Raw genomic sequence first — 22,874 nt, 5'->3', positions numbered from 1 at the left:
CTATGTCATATATGCTTTCCCACTTTGTCTTGTTCGCAACACACAATGTCAGATGCTCCTGGCTTTGTATGCTAGGTCACCAACATAATCTTCCACCAGGACCATCACAGCATTGAGTCCACTGATTATTATTTGTTTTAATTCCGCATCTCATTTTAATTTTATTTTTAATGTTTTTATTAATTTTTTTAGTTTATTATTTTTTGAGCAAGACAGAGAGAGAGAACAAGGGAGAGGCAGAGAGAGAGGGAGAGAGAGAATCCCAAGAGGGTCTATGCTGTCAGTGCAGAGCCCGATATGGGGCTCCAACTTATGAACTACAGGATCATTACCCAAGCTGCAGTCAAGACTCAGATGCTCAACTGAGCCATCCAGGTACCCCTGATTTTAGAAAACTATTTTTTTTGTTCCTTGAAAATTTTACTCTTTATTTCAACCTACTCCTATTTAATGAATGCAGTAAAATGTCAAATTTCACAGTGAATTGGATTTTTAACTTAAATTATTCTATTTTATCTGAATTATCTTTGTTTTCTGTAACGATAATTATTTAATGTGTTTACTTTAACTTCTGTCTTTTATGTTTAAAAAGTGAGTTGAATTAATTTTTTTATTTTTTTTAAGGTTTTATTTATTTCTGAGAGAAAGAGAGAGACAACATAAGCAGGGGAGGGTCAGAGAGAGAGGGAGATACAGAATCTGAAACAGGCTCCGGGCTCTAAGCTAGCTGTCAGCACAGAGACCGACAACGGGGCTTGAACCCACGAACTGCGAGATCATGACCTGAGCTGAAGTCGGCCGCTTAACTGACTGAGCCACCCAGGTGCCCCTATTTTTTAAATGTCCCTAATACTCAAAGTGATCCAAGGATTCAGTAAAACCCCTATTGAAACCTCTAAATTCATATGGAAACACAAAAGGCCCTTAATAGTCAAAATAAATGAGCAAAAAGGGCAAAAGTGGAGGCCTCACAATTTGATTTCATAATCTATTAGAAAACCACAAAAATCTAAATAGCATAAAACCATATATATATATATACATATATATATGGATATATATATGTGTGTGTATATATGTATATATATATGTATATATATATATACAGAGAGAGAGAGAGAGAGAGAGAGAATAAAGAACCAGGAGAAATCTAGGAGAAAACGTAGAGAAAAACTTCTTGTAATTGGTCTTGGCAATGATTTTCTGGATATGGCACCAAAACACAGAAAACAAAATAAAAATAGACATGGAATTGCATCAAGGTAAAAAGCTTTAGCGCAGCACAAAAAGCAGTCAACAATAAAAACACAACCTTGGAAACAGGAGAAAATGTTTGCAAACTATATATTTGATGAGAAGTTTATATCCCAAATCTAAAAGAAACTGATACTTCTCAAGAACAAACAAACAAAAAAAACCCAAGTAATCTGATCTTTAAAAAATGCAAAGGATCTCAACAGATATTTTTCAAAAGAAATACAAATGGCTAATGGGTACATGAAAAATGGGTACATTACTGCTCGATGTCACTAATCATCGAGAAAATGTAATGAAAAGCATAATGAGATAAGACTTCAGATATGTTAGAATGGCTATTATAAGAAAGATAAAAGGTAAGTGCTGGCAGAGCTAGGCAGAAAATGGAACCACTGTACACTGTTGGTGGAAATGTAAATTGGCGTAGCCATTATAAATGATGGTATAAAGTTTCCTCGACAAATTACAAGAACTATCATATGATCCAGTTATCCCACTTCTGTCTGAGTGTGTATATAAATCCAAAGTAAATGAAATCACTATATGTGAAAGGGATATCTATTCTCTACTGTCACCACAGCATTATTTACAACAGTCAAGATATAGAAAAACTTCAGGGCCCAAATGTCCATCAATTAAAAAAAAAAATCACTAAAGAAAATGTGCAACAAACAAAAATATATGGAAAATATAATGGAAGATTATTCATCCTTGAAGAAGAAAGAAATTCTGCCATGTGCAACAATGTAGATAGAACTGGAGGTCATTAAGCTAAGTGAAATAAGCCAGGCACACAAAGACAGACATGTTATCTTAAATGTGGAGTCTAAAACACTTAAACTCACAAAGATGAGAGTAGAATGATAGCTTCGAGGGGCAATGGAGGGGGCAGAAATGGGAAGATGCTGATCACATGGTATAAAATATCAATTATACAAGATGGATAATTTCTGTAGATTTAGAAAACAACATGGTAATTATAGTTAACAATACTATATTGTATATTTGAAATTTTCTGACAACATAGATCTTGTTTTCTAATGGAAGGAAGGAAGGAAGGAAGAGAGGGAGGGAGTGAGGGGGGAGGGAGGAAAGAAGGAAAAAAGAGAGAAGGGGAGGACAGGCAATGTTGACTAAGTGAGGTGATGAATATGTTAATCAGCTTGATCATGGTGATCATGTCACAGTGTACACATATAACAAAATATCAAGTGATACGCCTTAAATATATAAAATTCCCATTTGTCATTTATAGCTCAATAAAGACGAACAATTTTAAAGTTAAAACAAATTCCATTGATGCTGACCCTTTTAAAATAGGAACGATAGCTCTAAATAAGTGTGGCTGGATAGGTGCCCAGTGGATTAAGGACTTTTGTGTCCCTAAAACAAGGAGAGGAATGATTTGCATCAGACTGTTTTGTGATACTTGCCCACCGGTAAATCTGTTTTACACTTTTTCTGTTGTTGTTCCTCTCTCATATGGAATTTTGGTTTAATGAAAGCTATTTTCTCCTTCAATCCAGTGTTCCAATACCCCTAAGTAAGCCATACTTAGGGGGAATAATCATCAAAGGCTTTACAATAGAATGAAAACACATTTTCTTTGTATGCACAGGTAAGATTGAAAAAGTCTTTCTTGTTATAAAAGCTTTAATTTATTAAGTTGCCTGGGTGACTTCCCCGGGTCCTTCTGTGTTTTTGAATTTACAAGGACTTTCATGAGTAGAACAATTTTCACCTTTAATGTTCGGGGTTATAAATTTGACCTCTTTTCCCCTATTCAATTTTCAATGTTTTCAATGCTCCAGGAATTTTCAAAATCTCTTATTCTTTTTTGTTACTCTATTTTGTTGTTCTGGTTTCTTTTTGAAATATTTATGGTTTCTTTTTTTGAATATTCTCTTTGACATGCCAAGGGGAGATATATCAGACAGAACAGTTTAAGTTATGCCACAGTGATAAGCTGAGTATTTTAAATCAGAGAAGTACAACATGATCTTGGTAAGAAAATACATACAAATGAAGTGACATTTCCCATCCGAAAAGCAATCTTAATAGCATTTTGTATGTCTTTCCCTAATTTTATCTTGGTTTATTCAAAAGTCTATCATGGAATTATATATATACTAAAGAAAACACTCTGCAGCATCTTCTGCACCTAATAATATGTCATGGACATTTCTATGCCAACTAAACAAATATAATTTTAATAACTCTATGACATTCTACATTGCTCTTTGATGCATATTTAGAGTTTTCTACTTTGTTGTATTTTTTATTGTTGCATAATAAATTACCACCAACAGATGAATAAAACAAAAGCCATCAAATTAGCTTACATTTGTGTGTGTGTGTGTATGTGTGTTTATTTCTTGCTATATACATGGAATGCTGTGATCAACTTTCAGAGTAGTTCCCTCTTTGACAGAAGAGGTGCTTCAAGGTGACACAGCGGCAGAAGATTTAAAGAGGCCATTTAGCTTGTGAAGGCAAAAAAGGGCCTAGCCTGAACTTCTGAGATCTCTCCTTACCAGTAGATGGGAGCAAGAATAATATTCCCCATTTACTAAGGAGGGAAATGAAATGTATCCAAAAGAACCCCAGTTGATCTTAAGAGGGTTTACAGATGAGACAGAGCAGGTGGCCCTGACTATCAAGGACTGACTGATCTCTGAAAATTAGTGGGTACAAAGATATCTGATAGATGGCAGCAGGAATCCACAATGGTACATTCCTCTTCCTCACTGACATCTCTACCTGATCTCTCTGCCTTCTATCTGTGCCTCATCACTCAACCTGTTAGTCATGCCTGACTGCAGTTTTTTACCTAATTCTTGATCACCTAATTCTATACACTTGACTGCTATGTATTTATTCTGAATCTAGTTGCTGGGCCTACCAAACCTCAGGCTGATACTTCTACACCTGAACACTGAACTTTCATTTCACACCTGATTGCTATGCCTTTATTCTATACTGAGTCACTGTTTCTTTGCTATGTATGTGACTCCTAAAAAGTGAATCATCCAAAATGGTGTCTCAAAAAAAATATGAAATCCATAATAGGATTGGGAGTCAAGTTCAGTTACGGGAGGTTGAATATATTGCATCCCTAAGTTTCGAGAAAGAGATTTCAGCAGCATATGCCCTGATGCAGTGATTTCACACACAAATCTTTTTTTTTTCAATGTATAGAATTTTATAATGATTTCAGAGCATGTGTTTTTTTAAAATATAGGGGTAAGGTCATACATTAATTTAGATAATCAGTGAATAATTCATTAATGGCAAGTGTTTAGTATGAGATTTTTGGTTTGGTCTATTCTTCCAGTAGAATGGATGAAGGGAAGGGAGGGAGGGAGGAAGGGAGGAAGGAAGGGTTAGTGAACTTTTGTGAAAAATAAGAATTATTTTAATTGGAAAATAATTATACTCATGAATTTAAATGATAACATTTCAAGAAAAATATCATGGAATAATAGCTCTTAGCCTTTATAAAAGTATATATAGTTTATCTTTATTTTATATACAGTTTATTTACTGTTCATTATGTTTGTAATGTTTAGTTATAACAAAGAAATTAAAGAAAAAATATGTTAAAGAACTAAGAGACCAGTAAAACAGCATACAAGCTTAAAGTGATTTATAAGGCAAGGTGGTAAGTGACAATATAATAAGCCTACAATGCTCTAAGATTACTTTTAGTAAGAAATTTAAGATGTGTTCCTTTATTTTTTTAAAGCATTATCTCCACCAAGAGACATGTTAAGCTCCAAGTCCAATTTATGTAACAAAATCTTCCACTTACCACTATGGAAATTACACCTATTATACTTTTTACAATTACATACAGACAAATTGCATCTAGAACTGTCAAAATTCTAATTGGTTTGCTTTATATTTCAATTTCCCACACTGAGGGGTATACATATGAAAATCACTCTTTGAATATATATTTTTAAAACATGATGCTCAGATTTAATTTTTGTGACTTGAGTCTAATTTATGGTGAAAAAATTATTCCACTGAAGTATTTTCTATCATAAAATGATCAGCTTTAATAGGGGAATTCCAAGTATAGTCTATTTTCATAAGGAGTAAATGGAGAAATTAAGAAATCAACAGCATTAAATATAATGTGGTGAATCATATCTATCATAATAAAATAAATACAACTAAAAACGATAAACTAGATTGATTTATGTTGTCTTTTTTTTGCATTTATAACAAATTCAATTATATTTAGGTAAATAAAATTATTCATTAATCCATGAAGCAATGATAAATTTTTACCAGATATAAGAACAAAGATGTCCAAAATATTAAGAGGCGATGCTGCTTCAAAATCTTTTCTCCAAAGGGTAAATGAAAAGTGTCCACATGTAATTACTCAATATATATCAACAGAACATGGTTTTGAGTGATGTGGTTACGATAATATAATGAAAGTAAAACAGAAAAGCTTCTGGGCCTCTTCTTCAAAAACCCTTGAAACTTCCACTTGAGTACTACTGAAATGCTGCTCTGAGAATGCATATGAAATATTTCCTTCCATTCCACGGGTTGCCATTTCATTCTGTCAATATTTCCTTTGCTGTGCAGAAGCTTTTTAGTTTGATGCAATTCTGGTTGCTTATTTCTGTTTTTGTTGCTTTTGCCTTTGGTGTTAAATCCAATATCATTACAAAGACAAATGTCAAGGAACTTACCCTCTTGTTTTCTTCTGGAGCTTTACAACTTCAGGTCTTACATTCAAGTCTTTAATACATTGGATTCAATTTTTGTGTATGGTGTATGGTAATGGTCCAATTTCACTCTGGACCGTATATTGAAAAGAATATCTTTTACCCATTATATATTCTTGGTTCCTTTGTGAATAATGGACCATATATACATGAGTATTTCTCAGCTCTCTTTCTATTCCATTGATCTAAGTGACTGTTTTTATGCCAATACTCTACTGTTTTGATTACTATAGCTTTGTAATATAGTTTGGAATCAGGAAGTGTAATGCCTCCAGCTTTGTTCTTCTTTCCTAAGATTGTTTTGGCTATCAGAAGGTCTTTTTAGGTTCCACAAAAATATTAGAATTGTTTATTTTACTTTTGTGAAAACTGTCACTGACATTTTGCTAGGGGTTGCATTGAATCTATAGATCAGTTTAGACAGAATGGACATTTAAATTACATTAATTCTTTCGATTCATGAACATGGAATACCTTTTCATTTATTTTTGTCTTCTACAATTTATTTTATTAATGATTTACAGATTTTAGTATACAGATTTTTCACCTTTTTAAATTTATTCCTTAGTCTTTTATTCTTTTTGATGCTATAGTAAATGGATTGTTTTCTTAGTTTATATCCCTCTCATAGTTCACTGTAAAATGGAAGCTGTTTTGAGCCACTACGTTGTGGGATTATTTGTTACAAAACACTAGCTAACTGACACAAGGGAAAAGTTATGAGAAGAAAAAAGTTATGAAACTTAGAATTTTTTTTTCGATTTCCACTTCATTAGTTGTTCAATGTGACTCCTCATATGCAGTTTTAATTTACCATGTAGAATAGCAGTGTCAGCCTCATTTCACTGAAATTATCTCATTCTGAAATTATGCCCCAGGGTAATGATTTTAAAATGGCTACTAGAATCCTGGAAGACATCCAGAGTGAAGCTCCCAAGATGTTTGGCCAGAACTAAATCAGTCCCCCAACAAGCAGTGCAATAAAGTAAGCACAGCTGGTGTCTCTTCTTGTTGTTCTGCAACAAAGAACACAGCTGCACACGGAAATAGGCCTGGGAGTTAGAGATTGTAGAGGAACAAAGACATGAAAAAGATTAGGATGTTTGAATACATCTCCAAAGACAAGGCACCTTGTGGAGTTTAAGGGTCACACAGCAAACTCTGTATCTCTTCTTTATGTGCCAAGCTAAGAATAAGTGCTCCACTGAAGTGAAAGTTAATAAAATACATGCTTATCATCTGCATAAAACATAAAACATTGTGTTCTATCTTCCAGAGACTAAAATTTATTATTTCTATAACGTGTTACAATATCTTAAACATTATTAAGTGATTTTTACTTCTAGGTATTTTTCATCAGTACACAGAAGAGAAGAGATAAAGATTTATACAATTCTTTATAGATATGTTTTTGTGAAAGAAAACCAACAAACAAAAAAAGATGTGAAATTTATTTTCAGGCAAATTGCATTATAATATAGTTTCCCTTGAAAATTTTCTAGATATAGAGTAATTGTTTTTGAAAGTTTAGAATGACTGCAAAACAATCAAAATTTGTACTAAACCCTATTGATTCAAGGTGAAAGGAAGATTTTAATTGCATAAATTGTGGTATATGTCTATAAAAGTAGAAAAGATGAAAATAATTGTCTTAAATTGTTTTAAAATTATTGTTTTAAAGAGATTTATCAATTTACATAATCAACACACCTTTACCAGCTTTTTAATAACAATATGCCATTCTAGTATCACTAAATGTCTTAAGACCTTTATCATGTTCTTTCTGAGAATGACAATGCTGTTTCCATGTACAATTCTATTTATTCTAATTTCATTTCTAAAATGCCACACATGCAGTAGACTGCTGATTCCAAAAGCAGGTGTAATTTTATCTCATAGTGATTTTTCTCTTTGTGTCATATCAGTATTAACTTTTTATTTCAAACTCTAAAATCTCAGTTCTGAAAAACTTAGACATTTAATGAAGTTACAGAAAATCAAAAGTAAAGAAGTACTTCTTTAAAGTTGTTTAAAGGACAAAGAAGCCAATTATTCTATAGAATAATTGCTAGAAAGTAATAAAATCACAATGACTGGTATGATAATGTGCTTCACATCAGAAAGAAATGAAATTGTTCACTTACATTGATAAAGTGTGTGCAAGATCTTCATGGATCTATCTGGGTTACATTTACCTTCCAGAATATTATGTTATTTTGTCCACTCATGTTCACTTTGTTTTATTTAATCACATTTTTAGGTAAGTCAAAAAAATTGCAATATGATAGCCAGTAGCTTACAAGGCATTCCTCATAATTCAAACGGTCCTTTTCTAAATCAATGCTATAACAAGTAGATTTTCTTTTAAAAATGAGAGTCATAATGACTCTCACGTAGCCATATTGTTATACTTCTTTTCTATAAGCACAAATGACCTAATAATATAGTGTACTTGAATACGGCAATTAATATCAAACATGAAAATTTCTGGGGCAACTGGTTAAGCCTCTGTCTCTTGATTTTGGCTCAGCTCATGATCTCAGGGTTCCTGAATTGGAGCCTCATATCAGGCTCTGTACTGTCAGCACAAAGTCCGCTTGGGATTCTCTTTCTCTCTCTCTCTCTCTCTCTCTCTCTCTCTCTCTCTCTGCCCCTCCCAAGCTGTGTTCTCTTTCTCTCTCTCTTAAAATAATAAACATTTTTAAAATAACTTGAAAATCGCTGAACTAGGCAGAATGAATCATTTTGGGTCATAAAATATATGATCTGAGTATTCTAACCATATGAGATTTGCTTTGGAACTGTCTATAAATTGAACAAATATCATATTCTACAAATCATGTTTCTATTTTGAAATGCTTTAACTGCTCCCACCCCCACCTCTGAGAGCATTTGGCAATGTCTAAAGGCACTGTAATATGGTGGTAATAGGGGGGAGTGTACTAAGCATCTAACGTTTGGAAGCCAGGGATGCGGCTTAACACCATACAATGCACAGAACAGCAGAGAATCATCCAGTCTAATACGTCAGTTAGTGGCAGGGTTGAAAAACTCTGCTGAAGAGAGAGATGATTCCCCAGATAATAGTTGAAATTCCATGATATGAATCAGAGGTAAAGAAAAACATTACATTAAAACATGCATTGAAAACCATTCTAGTTTGCTTTGCATCTTTCTTTATTAAACCTTTCAGAATGCCTCAGATGTTGTCTGCTGATTATTACCCACTGACCAGAAACATGCACCCACATTTTGCTTTGCTCATTGATGATACAGCAGAGAGCAACTACTTAGAGGGCTCCATGACCATCCCTTAGCACAACAGATGTACAAGAAACAGTAATCTGATAAACACCTGCACACTCAGGAGGTCTCCTGTGTTGCCTTCTCTGTATTTTCATAGCATAGTCTGCTAAACTGTGAAAGGAATTCATCATTTGTATGACAATCCTGTTTATTTCCCCCTGAACAACATACACACTCACACGCATGTGCACGTACAAACCTAAGTAGACCATAAACCCACAGGGAAGATAAGAGTACAGAGTATCTTTCATCATTGTATCTTCTAGGTGTTTTAATTTTTCCTTGTCTAACTGAGAAACCCCTGCACACTAGGTAAGCTTAATTGAGGATGTCTTCTCTAAGTGTGTAAGCTGGATTCACTGTCTACTTTATGGTTCCCTTACATTTTGCTAATCAAGCACCATACTTAAATTTTCAGTTTATATGTCTGTAGCCTATTCAAATTTAGGGACTTGTTTCTCCTCCTTCCTCCTTTCCTACTTTCCTTTTCTTCTTTCCTTCTTCCCTTCCTTCCTTCCATTTTATTTTTTTTAGCATTTTATTACTAGCCCCTATCAGTTCTTAGCACATAAAATGCCTTTACTCTCCTTTCCTCTCTCAAGAATTAAAAAGATACAGGGGCGCCTGGGTGGCTCAGTTGGTTAAGTGTCCGACTTTGGTGGCTCAGGTCATGATCCCACGGTTCATGGGTTCGAGCCCCACATCGGGCTCTGTGCTGACAGCTTGCTCAGAGCAGGGAGCCTGTTTCAGATTCTGTATCTCCCTCTTTCTCTGACCCTCCCCTGTTCATGCTCTCTCTCTCTCTCCCTCAGAAATAAATAAAACATTAAAATTTTTTTAAAATAAGAACTAAAGAGATACAAAAAGGGAGATTTTTTTTTATGACTGAATGTTCCAAAAAGTAATTAATGTGTATATGATAAAACCAATGATTTTCTCAGGCACCATATGCTGAGAAAAACTTTCTTGTCATCTACATACACTGCTAGCAATTATTAGTATTAGAAACTGATGTATCTTTAAACAGCATTGCTTATTTAAAATGTTTTTATCATAAGTCTGCATTTCACTTTTTATTATCACTTTATCAATAATATATATATGTATACAGTTTTTAATAAAGAAGAATGCATTGCTCTCATAGCAGATAAAGATCACAATCCTTTTTTTTTTTTTAACATTTATTTATTATTGACAGAGTGAGACTGAGCATGAACAGGGGAGGGGCAGAGAGAGAATGAGACACAGAATCTGAAACAGGCTCCAGGCTCTGAGCTAGTTGTCAGCACAGAGCCCGACGTGGGGCTTGAACCCACGAACCATGAGATCATGACCTGAGCCGAAGTCAAACGCTCAACCAACTGAGCCCCCCAGGCGCCCCCACAGCCCGTTTCTAGAAGTATTCACCTTCACCAGTGAGATTTTTTCACATATGCCCTATGTGCACATATACTGCACAGCATACCCTTATTTTCTAAAATAAAGTGTTGCTTTTTCCACACACATTTCTGAAAACTTTTTTCTCATTAAAACAATATGGATGTTCATATCAGTATATACATACAAATGCATTCATTTTAATGATGCTTAAGGAATCTGTATATGCTTGCAAAGTCACTGATTTTAAAATTTCCTTATTAGTAGAACTTAAGTGTGTTATTATTAATAATACAGCAATGGGCATCCTTTCACATATATCTTTGTGTAACCACGTGAACACATCTATAAAATAGTCTCTATAATAGAGATTGTCCAACAAATGGATATGTTCCTAAAATGTTGAAAGATGTTGTTAAATTGCCATCAAAAAAACAAAAAACAAGAAAACTATGGGAATTCACCCTTCTGCTAACAGTCCTGTACATTAACAACTTTGTGAATTATCAAACTTGTATACTCTGGTAGATGAACATTGGTTTCTCCTCCTCCTTTGTGGTTTCTTAAATTACTAGTGAAATTTGAGGTTTTTCTGTGGATAATCAACATGTTTCTTTTTCTTATGAATCTCCTGCTAACGGAATTTCCCCATTTTATTTGGTTGTAATGAATTTTTTATTAAAAAATCCCCTATGTTATAAAAAATAGTCCTCTGTCAGTCATGCATATTTATAAGTATTTCAGTTCATCGTTCATTTGATTAGATTTAGTATTGTTATTTGACATCCATATTTTCAAATGTTTATTCATTTAACTTTACATCTTCTTGAGTCTGGCGCCTTAGACCTCTAAGTCATCCTGACCAGCTAACTTTACATCTTCTTGATTATTGGTCATTGGATTCTTATCTTACATTAAAAAGTCCTTCATCTACTTTTTTGTTTTATTGCTTTAGTGGTTGTGTCTTCCTTATCAGATTCAAAGTTTTAGGTTTTAGAGTTTAATCATGGATTTATTTACCATTTACCTTGTCTTCAAGTGTGGGGGAAATCACATTATTTCAACTGTGTAAGAATCACAAGTACATCTGAGCCCCACTCCTTAGCTCAGTTAATGGGGCTACTTTCCATTTCTCTCAATACTTCTCTTTCCCTTACTCTGTAGCCATCTGTGTCACAAAGTTTTTTCAACTTTTGGCACACATATCTACCTGGAAACTGTCCACTGTCTTCATCCACACTACATCTAATGTACATATTTTGGAGCTGTTAGAGAATTTTATTTTCAAAAGCATATCCTCATTGGACTCCCTAGGGATTGGATTTCTAGTATAAATGAATGTCTATTCCCTTAGTCTCCGGCAATTTACGATGGATTTTCCTCTTTACGGTATGTAGCCATCCTCAAACCCAATTCTTTAAAAAAAAAAAAAAGGGTTATTATTTGATATATTATATTTGATCTTGCTATTATTTGATTATAATAACATCAAACTATCCCAACCTGGCAAGAAGGAGACCTCCATCCCTGGCTCAATAAGCTGTACAGATTCTGGAACATCCAATATTTTTGTTACAATTATTCCACAAGTACCTTAAACCAGGTTTAAAATTTGTAACTACATTAAAAAATTGGGAACTTAAGCTGAACCTCTGCCCCGCCTAGAAATGTTTCCCAGGTGCACTTCTTACTAACCATGTGACCTTGTGCAAATTATTTAATTCTATGTATCAGTGGCATCCTCTGTTATGGATAACCATAACGTTGCCCTTGTGCATGATACAGGCATGACATTATTACAAATGACATGCAATGTCTGGCATATAGTAAGGGCTCAATAAATACTCCTTGATGGTGTTTCAGTAATCATTACCACAACTACTTTGATGTCTTTGTAGTCTCCCGTCCTGCCACAAATAACTGGTTGCTTGGGTGATCGATTTTAGATTTTCTGCAGAACTCACAGTCAACATTCAAAATATCCAATTTCTTTTTCCCACTGATCAAAACTTCTATGGATTCAACTGATTCTACACTATATGGTAAGTAAGATTTAGATATCTGAAATCAACTATTACCTATATCAGAGGCAAAAAGGAAAATTGCTGCCATGGTGAAATCATTTAGCATCCCAACTACACAGAAAGGGAAAGAAGTGATGGTTTCATGTGTCATTCTCAAATAAGGACACTCAATGGAATATGACATCACTGTTTCTTACTTGATGCTGAAAACATTCTCCCTCTCCCTTTGGATTCAGCATTGCATTCAACACTTTGTTTTCTGGGTCCATGTTAAATCTAGAATTTGTTCAACTACCAATTCAGATTCAATGTAGCTGCATTTGTCTGAGATTAAAAAAAAAAAAAAAAAAGAGTTCAAATGGAAACAGGTTTACTTTGTTAAGAATGGTCATGGGGGGCGCCTGGGTGGCTTAGTGGGTTGAGCTTCAGATTTCAGCTCAGGTCATGATCTCATGCTGAGTTTTGGGCTCTGTGCTATCAGCACATGCAGATCCTGCTTCAGAATTGTTCTCTCCTTCTCTCTCTGCCCCATCCCCACTGGTTCTCTTTCTCTCTCTCTCTCAAAAATAAATAAACATTAAATAAATAATAATAATGGTCTTGGGATTGGCAGGCCAGGGTTAGAGCATCAGGTCTGCAAACAGCATCATTCTTCCAGACTCTTAATTTTCTGCTCCATCTCACTTAGCAAGAGGCTTTCAACCTTATGGTACAAGTGGCTGTTGCAATTCCAGACCCATCCATGCCCATTATGGGCAGCAGGAAAGCAAAATGGCAGTGGGTGAAATATGTGTCACTGTGTCCTCTTGTCAGGAAACCTATTTATTTCCTGGTAGCCCACCCAACTGGCCTCCACTGACATCCTACCAGGTAGGTTCAGGTCACGTGGTCCGTCCTAGATGAAAGGGAGGGGTGGTGGTGAATACTGAATTCTGCATAGTGTCCCCTGAACAAAACAGATCTGCAGTAACATGGAAGGACAAGTTAATTATTAGTGGCATGACCAGTATCTACCTAAAGGGAAGAAGCACAACCCTACTGTTTCCAACAAAGAACATATTTTGGCGCGCATGTGTTTATTCAGCAGGGCTGGCAGAACACTAACTGTCCTGGATCAGATGCCTTCCTTATCAGAACTGCAATATTACCCCCCTGCCTCCAGGCTTTTCCTCTGAAAGCTCTTACAGTGGAGTTGGCAAACTTTTTCTGTAAAAGGTAACATGGGCAATAGTTTAGGTTTTGTGAGTCAAATGGTCTCCATTGCAACTTCTCAACTCTGCCATCGTAGAGCCCAAACTACCAGAGGTGATACTGAGATGAGTGGGTGTGGCTGTATTCCAGTTAAAGATTATTGACAAAAACAAACAGCAGGCTGCATTTGTTTCCCCCGCCACTGTCTGCTGGTCCCGCCTATACAATACTACTAGCTTTTTATTTTAAGATCAGAATCAATGAAAATATTACCCATTCTGAAGCACATGATGTAAAAGTGAGTTTCTCCCTCCACTAGTTTTCAGATCACCATCTATACATTCATCTTAAAACATACATTAGATGCTGTGATGATGCTTATTTTTTTATCTATATTTCCCCAGTGAGTTCTCTCTCACTTCTCTCTCTCCCACCTTCTCCCTCTTCCCCTCCTTCAGTGGAATCATGCCTAGAACCATGGTAGTACAGCTCTGTTTTGTTCTTTCTTTCTCTCTACTTCTTTCAGATACTAAATAAATATTTTTCCTCACCCATACTCATCTCAGTAAAAGAACTTAAGAATAATATTTCCCATTTCCATCCTCCTCTCCAAGACCTGGATGAGGACTTTGAAATGCCTTGATTTGTTCCCAAGTCTTCAAACTATAGCCTATGTCGCAATAATTCACTTATGCTTCATGATTCTTAGATTGTACAGTATCACTTAGCATCCTCAAATGTACCTATTTGCTTTTTTTTATTTTTAAATTTTTACTTAAATTCTGGTTCGTTAACATACAGTGTGATATTAGTTTCAGGAGTAGAATTCAGTGATTTGTCGCTTACATACACCACCCAGTGCTCATCATAACAAGTCCACTCCTTAATACCCATCACTCATCTAGCCCATTCCCCACCCACCTCCTTCCATTAGTTTGTTTTCTAAGAGTCTCTTATGGTTTATTTCCTTCTCTCTTTTTCTTCCTCCCCTATGTTTTGTTTCTTAAATTCCATATATAAGTAAAATATATAAGTGCCTAATATACTATAATATATATATAGTAAACATATAATATGTATATATATATGTATATATATATATGTACATATGTAGGCAATTTAAAAATATCTGAGGGGCACCTGGATGGCTCAATCGGTTGAGTGTCATACTTTGGCTCAGGTCATGAACTCACATGTCCTGAGTTTGAGCCCCACATTGGGCTAGCAGTGGTCAGCATGGAGCCTGCTTTGATTCCTCTGTCCCACTCTCTCTCTGCTCCTCCCGCACCGTGTGCTCTCTCTCTCTCTCTCATACTCTCTCTCTCTCAAAAATAATTAAAATCATAAAAATTATCTGAAAGTTTATAAGATTTTATCTTTTTTTTTTATGTGTTAGGTACTTTGCCAGGATTTACCTAGGATTGTTTCTTATTCTAACCCTTTCCTAAAAACTATTGAACATGTAAATTGAATATATTTTTTCACTTCAAGGAAAAAACATATCATTCCTCTCCTTCATCTACTCTTTTTTTAATGTCTGAGAACATGTCATTCACACTGTAGGGCTAATGAACATATCTACTAAGTTTCATCGTGTTCCATAATTCCCATATTTGGGGAATTTTTGCTTTCTGATTTTCAGTTACTTTTTCCAGTCTGATGTTTTCTCAAGTTCCAGGATAATAATCTGGATCATACCAATGACTATTCATGCTTCAATCACGTTTTTCTGTTGTTGTTTACTAACTATAGAAAACATGGCTTTGAGTTACAGAAATCTCCTTGTAGTATCTTTACAACACTAGAGCTCTTGTGATCTCCTCTCCTTGGTAATGACCATTCTGCCTGTGTTTCTCTTTGGCTCTTTGCCTCCTGGTTATGGTCATTCCATGTGGCTCCTGGAAGTACCTTGCCAGTGGCCTTATCACAAGTGATGGAATCGTGGGGCTCTTCACTTTTGTAAGACAGAAAGGGACTGGCAAATGGTATGTCAGTTCCTTGACAACATGAGAGAAGGGCGTCTGTTCCTGAGTTTCCACACAAACTCTCACCTGCCAGATTTAATGGTGTTGAGTCCTTCAGTTTCTCTGAAGCTTTCCTTGGAGACCAATAAGCCTGAGTATCTCCTGGGCCTCTCCACAGGCTCTCTGGGGCTAATTCCTGTGTTCTACTCTGGTAGACTTGCTTTCTCCCCTGAGATTCTGGTCACGAAGGAGGAACTAGGTTCCTCTTTCTCACCTGCTTCCCCAACAGCTTCAGGAGCCATTTGCCTAGCTTACGAGAACTAAAATGGGCTGGAGCTTGGAAGGAAAGAAACTACAATCTTTCATTAAAAACCCATGTGTATAGGAGATGAAGGATGTTAACTAATCTTCTTGTGGTAATCATTTCACAACATGTATAAGTCAAGTTATATTATGCTGTACATCTTAAACTTACACAGTACTGAATGTTGGTTATATCTCAAAAACATTTTAAAAATAAAAAAAAAATGCCACTTATGTGCATATCTAAATACATAACAATTTGGTTAATGTTATAATAAATTTAGCTCAAAATAAGAGTCATATATATGTACATATAAGCTTATATATATAATACTCATATAAAATAATGCTTTTATGTATGCTCAAATATATTAAATCCTTGCTCAAAAAAAAAGAACTTTTCTCCATCCAAGGTTATAGTCTTTCAGAGAAAGTTAAAAAAAATTATCATAGCTGACCTATATTTTAATGATTTTAAAATTTTTCCATAGGAGATAAAAATAAAATAAAATAGTTACATGGATGACAGAGATGTGTGAGTGATGAGAAAGCCCCACATCAGCAGAATGACTGAAGACCTAGATCATGACCAACTGCAGTGTAGGCTCCTTGACACCAGGAGACTCTGGTGTCAATTTATTTTCTTGGCCTTTCTCTAAATATATGAATTTGGGAAAATTACCTAAATACAGTATGCCAGCTTATACATCTTTAAAATGGTGCCCAAAATACTTTAAGGGTCACTTTATGTTTTAAAATAAATAAGGTATATAAATGCTTATGAGTATCTAAAAAAGTTTCATCGAATGCAACTATTACTTGCATTTTTAAATGCTATTATAATTGGGTCATAAACTGCAAGCTTAAAAGACATGTAGTAAAAAATCTCAGACATTACATTGTCTATTTTTATTTATGCAAACTGTCACCTTGAATATGTTGGTACTTTTGTGGCAATAAGCATAAAGAATTTACATGGTCAAAAACCCTGTCAAGTAAGCAAGAATTGCAGATGTTTTCCCATTAATGATTTTTCTCTTGATGTTACCTATTCTTTAACATTCAGAGATTAATTTTAATAAATAATAAAATGTCTAGACACAAATTCTTTAACATTTTAGGCCACATGTAAATTTTAAAGTGTTTGAAATTTCTTCAGATTTCTCCACACACATACACACAAAACTAAAACCTGGTTTTCACAAGACGATTATTTGGATTCTCAAAACTGTATTAACTGCTAAAGTAAAGAATGATTTTTCTTACCCATATCTGACATTTCAGGCACAGTGACGATGTATGGTCCGTCTGTGAACTTTGGCGCATTGTCATTGATGTCCTGTACTTTGATTATGAACTCAGATTCAGGTTCAAGAGGCTTGTTTGTTCGTCTGTCAATAGCCTGGGCATGAAGCACATAGTGGGTCTTCTGTTCTCTGTCTAGGCTTTTGGTCGAGTGGATGTCACCAGTGGTGTCGTCAATGATAAATATAGTCCCGGCACCTTCTCCAGTAAGGATGTACTTGACAGAGCCATCGCCTTTGTCAGAATTGGAGTGTAGCTGTCAAAGAAAATGAAATAATGTAGCATGAAATTATATTCCAACCTCACATCCTGTTATCTGAAAATTGTCTACCTACAAGTTTTAACTTAGTGGGATTACAACTTTTCTTATCTTCACAGTGTCCCATATGTTACTATAATCATTTCTTTCTCTACAATTTTTCTCTACTTGGTATTGATATGGATATTTTCATCATGATCCATCTACAAAACTCAATAATTGACTAAAAAGAAATTAATAAGTTACAGTAATTAAATAAAAAAATCAATAACCCTTCATGTCATCCAGTAAATCACCACATTACCAACTACACAGAGCAGAATTGGAAAAAGAAATGAATAAATAAATCATGGTTGCCTGCAAAATTTCCAGGAATAATGACTTTTTACATTAATTGTTTGGCATTTTAATTCAAACTTAACCTTTAAAAAAGAAAAAATATATGGCAGGACAAGATTCAAACTATTAAATATTTCCACAATAGAGACACTTATTATAGAGAAATTAATTTTAAAATTTGAAAAAGTAAAATATATATATTCCAAATTAATCGTTCAGATTTAGAATGAAGAAAACAGGAAATAATTTTTCTTTATTATTATAAAACCTTAACTCAAAATTTAAATAAGGGTGATATAATCAATACTTAGGCCTAATTTTAATTAATAGAAATACATTAATAAATTCTCATTTATTAAAATAAAAATGGAATATTTTACTAATAGATATTACAACAGTAATATTTCACTAGAGAAGAGGTATTTAGTAAGAAAGGTAGATACATATTAAGATAAATATAAGCCACTTTTTGTCATTTAAATATCAGGAAATGCTTATAAACAGCCTGTGATTCATACTTGTACCATCTTTGCATAAGTGTCATTGGTATATTTCTAGCTAGAAATATTTTCCTAAATCTCACACACATATCTGAAGATTTGTTTCTCCCAAGAGATCTGAAATTATCCTTCATAGGAAACCTTTTTGGTTACCTAACCTCAACTACTCACCTTTCACTCAATTCTGATACTTGGAAACATTAAAAAAATATAACCTTCTTCATGTAAGTTTTAGATTTCTTGCCATAAAAAAGAGAATTTTTCAAGGATTATTTCAAAGTCTTTGAACTCTTAGAAGACATTTTTAAAAAGAAAAAAAACCATGGGGAAATATAATAAACTATGACAAAAGAACTATTCCATGGTAAAATGAAGGCCACAGTAAAATGAAGGTAAATATAAATTGTAGTATATCACAAATAATTCTAGTTCTTTCTTGAAAATACATAAGGTGTAAAGAGGGACAAAATCTGATGGGAATCACCTAGCAAGAATCAACAAATTATATCTTTACAAAACTGCTTTCTTAGAGATTTTATAAATAGGAGTAAAAATACATTAGTAATATATGAAAAACATAGTGTTCAAAGATTCACACTTCATTAGTAAATTAACCATTAGAAGAAGAATGCAGAATGAGTTATGTGTAGAGAGTTGTATGCATGAATGGAAATGTATTTAATTATTTCTTTATGTTTCTTGACATATCTTTTTAGCACCTGGAAGAAGGTTTTATCATTTATGAAGCAGACACCTGCAAAATATCAATACAGTGGCCTGTTTCACAGTCTCCAACTTTGCTTTAATCTGTGACGAAAAGAGAGCAACAAATTCATTAAACAATTTTTTTAAAAACCTTTTTTCAAACACTCATTATGAAATGAAACATTAGAAACTCTTAGCTATTGTTATACCACATATAAGTTATAAATTTATATAACTAAATTGAAACCCTTTTGGGTAAATGTATTGCTCTTCTAACATATAATTTCAGAAAGATAGTAATGGTGACTATTGACTTTATCATCAGAATATATTTTTATATTCTTCTCTGTTTTTAGGTTATTTTGATATTATTTTATTTTGTGTTAAAATATGTATTACAAAAGTTAATCATATTTAAAGAATGGGCTTATATATGTAGACCAGCAATGAAAGTATGTAAAAGAAATAGTAAAGTTGTCAATTTAAAGCACTATGGAAAATATAACACACTCTACGCTTTAGGTAGATTGTGTAAGCAATTCAGATGAAAGATAAAATGTCAGTAATTTTATGTCTTTAGATCTTAAGACTTGAATCTGGTTCTACATAAAGTGTTTATATTTAATACAAAACTTAGACTAAATATTTCAGAAATTATGTCTAATTTGAAAATAGATGGGCAATAAATTAGAGAATTGTAATTTAGCAATATTTATAATATTGGATAACACAGTAAAATGTTATAAATATGTACTTGAATTTATAAGGTATTGATAATGCATATCTCGAGTGTTTAAATACTGCAGATAATCATTTCAATAATGAAGTATTTAAATCTCTCAGCTGGCCTAGCTGAATTTTGGAATGATTAGCTTTTATGTTAACACTGATGGGAAGCTATTACAATAGCATTTAGTCAGATTAATAGCTCTTATGATTAAGATGATCACCATTTGGGAAACAACAAAGTCATCCACTCTCAGGATTACCTCTCATCCATAATAAACCCATTTCCAAATGTTCAGTTTGGTTTGGAACACATACTTTCTAACAGAGGTGGAGCCTTAAAGAAATACCAGCAATACTGTCTTTTTTGGCTTAATAAGTGAGAGCTTTAAAATCTGGAAATAGCACATGTTTTATATTAGTTTTTTTAAGGCAAAAAATGATGAATCACTGAATGAGTGAATGAATGAATGAAATGGGTGAGCAGTAATGGTGGTAGTAGTGGGAGAAATCTTAAAGTATAGAGAGAAAGCTCTTTGATACAGATAATCAGGTACTATGGATAACCAAGTTAGAAATGTGTTATCTCTGAGTGTGGACAACAATAAAATATCAAACAAAAGAAGTAGAAGTAGAGCACGTACAGTAGAAATACTCTAGATATAGCCATGGTGCTGATTTAGCAACAGCAAAATATGATGTAAGATGAGCTGGCTATTACACGATTTAAGAGAGATTTTCATCAGATTTTACATTGACATGTAAAGATATTTGGGAGAAAAACTTGACTTTAGTCATATGTATTGAACTCATTTTGCCAGACAGTTTGGAAATAATTTGGAAGTAACATTAGAAGTCTTACTGTAATACACTGTGCTAAGAATATACTTATAGAGTCATGAGATTTTGCAAAGTGAGTGATATTTTTTTATGCTGAAGGGCAGATGTTATATATTGCCCTCAAGCAAAAAGGGACAATGCTTATGAGTGTGATCACATAATAAAGTAGGGTTAATTAACTACGCTGTAGAGAACAGAAAAGGGGAGGAGAATGAAGACAGAAAATGAAACTACCCAAGTAAAGCAAAATGACCACTTCTCTGGTATTACTTTAATAAATTGTCTCTTTCTTATGTTAAGTAGTAACTTATGGCACTTAGAAAGCTAATGTGACTCACATGATTTCCCCTTGGAAAACTATTTATTCACCCTGGACCACATTAGGATCAGGACCTAAAAATTTATAGCTTTCACTCTAAAAGCAGAGTTCTTTGCTAAGATAATATTCTATCCCTTGGGGAAGAATAACTTTAAAAGGTTAAGATGATGGCAGAGCAATTAATTTCAAAAGTTGCTTTTGGTGAAGACTTCAAGCCATGTTAAAAAGATAGTTCACTGACTTTAAACTGTAATATTTGGAACTATATATTTTATGTACTTTTTTTATGAGTATGAAATGTATATTTACAACAATCCAGGGGAAGACAGCAATGGATATTACATAGTATTTCCACTATGATTATTTTTCTAACACATAAAATGATGCAATGTGAAGATCACATGAAATACACGTTATTAAAATTTATTATGCTCCCTTTATTTCAGAATGTGTTATATTTCAAACTATAAGTAAACGAAACAAAATTCCATTGAACTGTTAATAAGTAATTGAGGTAAAGAGGAAAAAACGTTTCAAATCATAATAGTCTCTCAGTAACTAACATATCAATCTTGTGCAAGAAAAATACAGAACCATCAGTTTGAATTGTGCATCAATTCATACACAAAAATGTTACATTAGAAATAGTTATGAAGTATTCTGTTCAACTGCAAATCTAAAGTCAATTGTTTAGAAGTTTAAGAAATTAGGTGAGAGTAAGGAAATAGGTGTATTTGTTTAACTAGAAACCTCAGAGGTCTTTGCCAACATGCAAAAACCTCCTGCGGAATTTCAGTTTTTTGCTTTCAACTCCTTAATGTGCATTCATAGAGAAGGAAACTAATGAACGGGGAAGAGGAGAGAAAAGGAAGAAGAGACAGTACGTGTTTCTAATATCCTCTGAACCTCACATTAGGGGTATTAATGTACAAGATAAAAAACTATAAAATATCTCTGAAGTCTCATTTGTTATAATTCCATATTGATCAGCTATCCTCTGGAGAGCCCCATCTGGGTGTACCAAATATATTGGGCACTGCAGGAGGCACGTCAGTGGTGGAGAATTTCACTTTTAAGTGTTGGAAAACCTCAAAAACTAGCCACTCAATTAAAGTTGGAGTGAGACATATGAGGCACAGGGGTATCCATTCTCTATCAGAGTTATTCTGTGTTCTTTCATCTGCCAATTAGGGTCTAGCTGAGATACAGAGATGGCCCTGGCAGCTGGTTTTAGAAGAGAAAAAAAAAATCTCAGCATGTACTAACATTAGTACAATTCTGGCCCCAAATACTGGCCCAAACCACCGTCCATATATTCACATGTGTTGTCATTTCATCCCCATTAAAACTCTGTCATTGCTGTTCATTTTAGCCCTTTGTTCAAATAAGAGAGCAGTAGCTGCATAGAGAAGGAAGGAAGATAGAAATGGGAATGGCTTCAAACATTTAGAAAATTGATCTGACCAATAAACATAAGATTATAATTTGATCTAGCAATCACTTTTAGAAGTATATTACCCACAAATGTTCTTGGAGCACCTACTACGTTCCAGTCCTGGTACTCACATCACTAATGTGGCGATTCCTACCCTGGGAAAGCTTGCATTAATCCCAGTGGGGAGAATTACACAGTAAGCAGAAAACATTATCTATCTATCTATCTATCTATCTATCTATCTATCTATCTATCTATCATCTATCTATCTATCGA

The 22,874-nt window shown here is 34.0% G+C and overlaps 1 protein-coding gene across 5 annotated transcripts in view; it reads right to left on the bottom strand.

The window, feature by feature from the left end:
• The window catches only part of LOC144238239 (cadherin-18), a 595,479-nt gene that overhangs the window by 234,259 nt on the left and 338,346 nt on the right, over positions 1–22,874 (bottom strand). For all 5 annotated transcript variants that reach the window (XM_077772003.1, XM_077772030.1, XM_077772038.1 and 2 more), the window contains exon 3: positions 17,437–17,731. In XM_077772003.1, coding sequence (XP_077628129.1) covers positions 17,437–17,731 — 295 coding nt within the window. The remainder of the gene's footprint in view (positions 1–17,436; positions 17,732–22,874) is intronic.

The sequence above is a fragment of the Crocuta crocuta genome, unplaced genomic scaffold (genome assembly GCF_008692635.1).
Source record: "Crocuta crocuta isolate KB4526 unplaced genomic scaffold, BGI_CrCroc_1.0 scaffold51, whole genome shotgun sequence".
In the NCBI taxonomy this organism is placed as follows: domain Eukaryota; kingdom Metazoa; phylum Chordata; class Mammalia; order Carnivora; family Hyaenidae; genus Crocuta; species Crocuta crocuta.
Note: the sequence above shows the minus strand (reverse complement) of the source record. Positions and strands in the feature narration are given on the sequence as shown.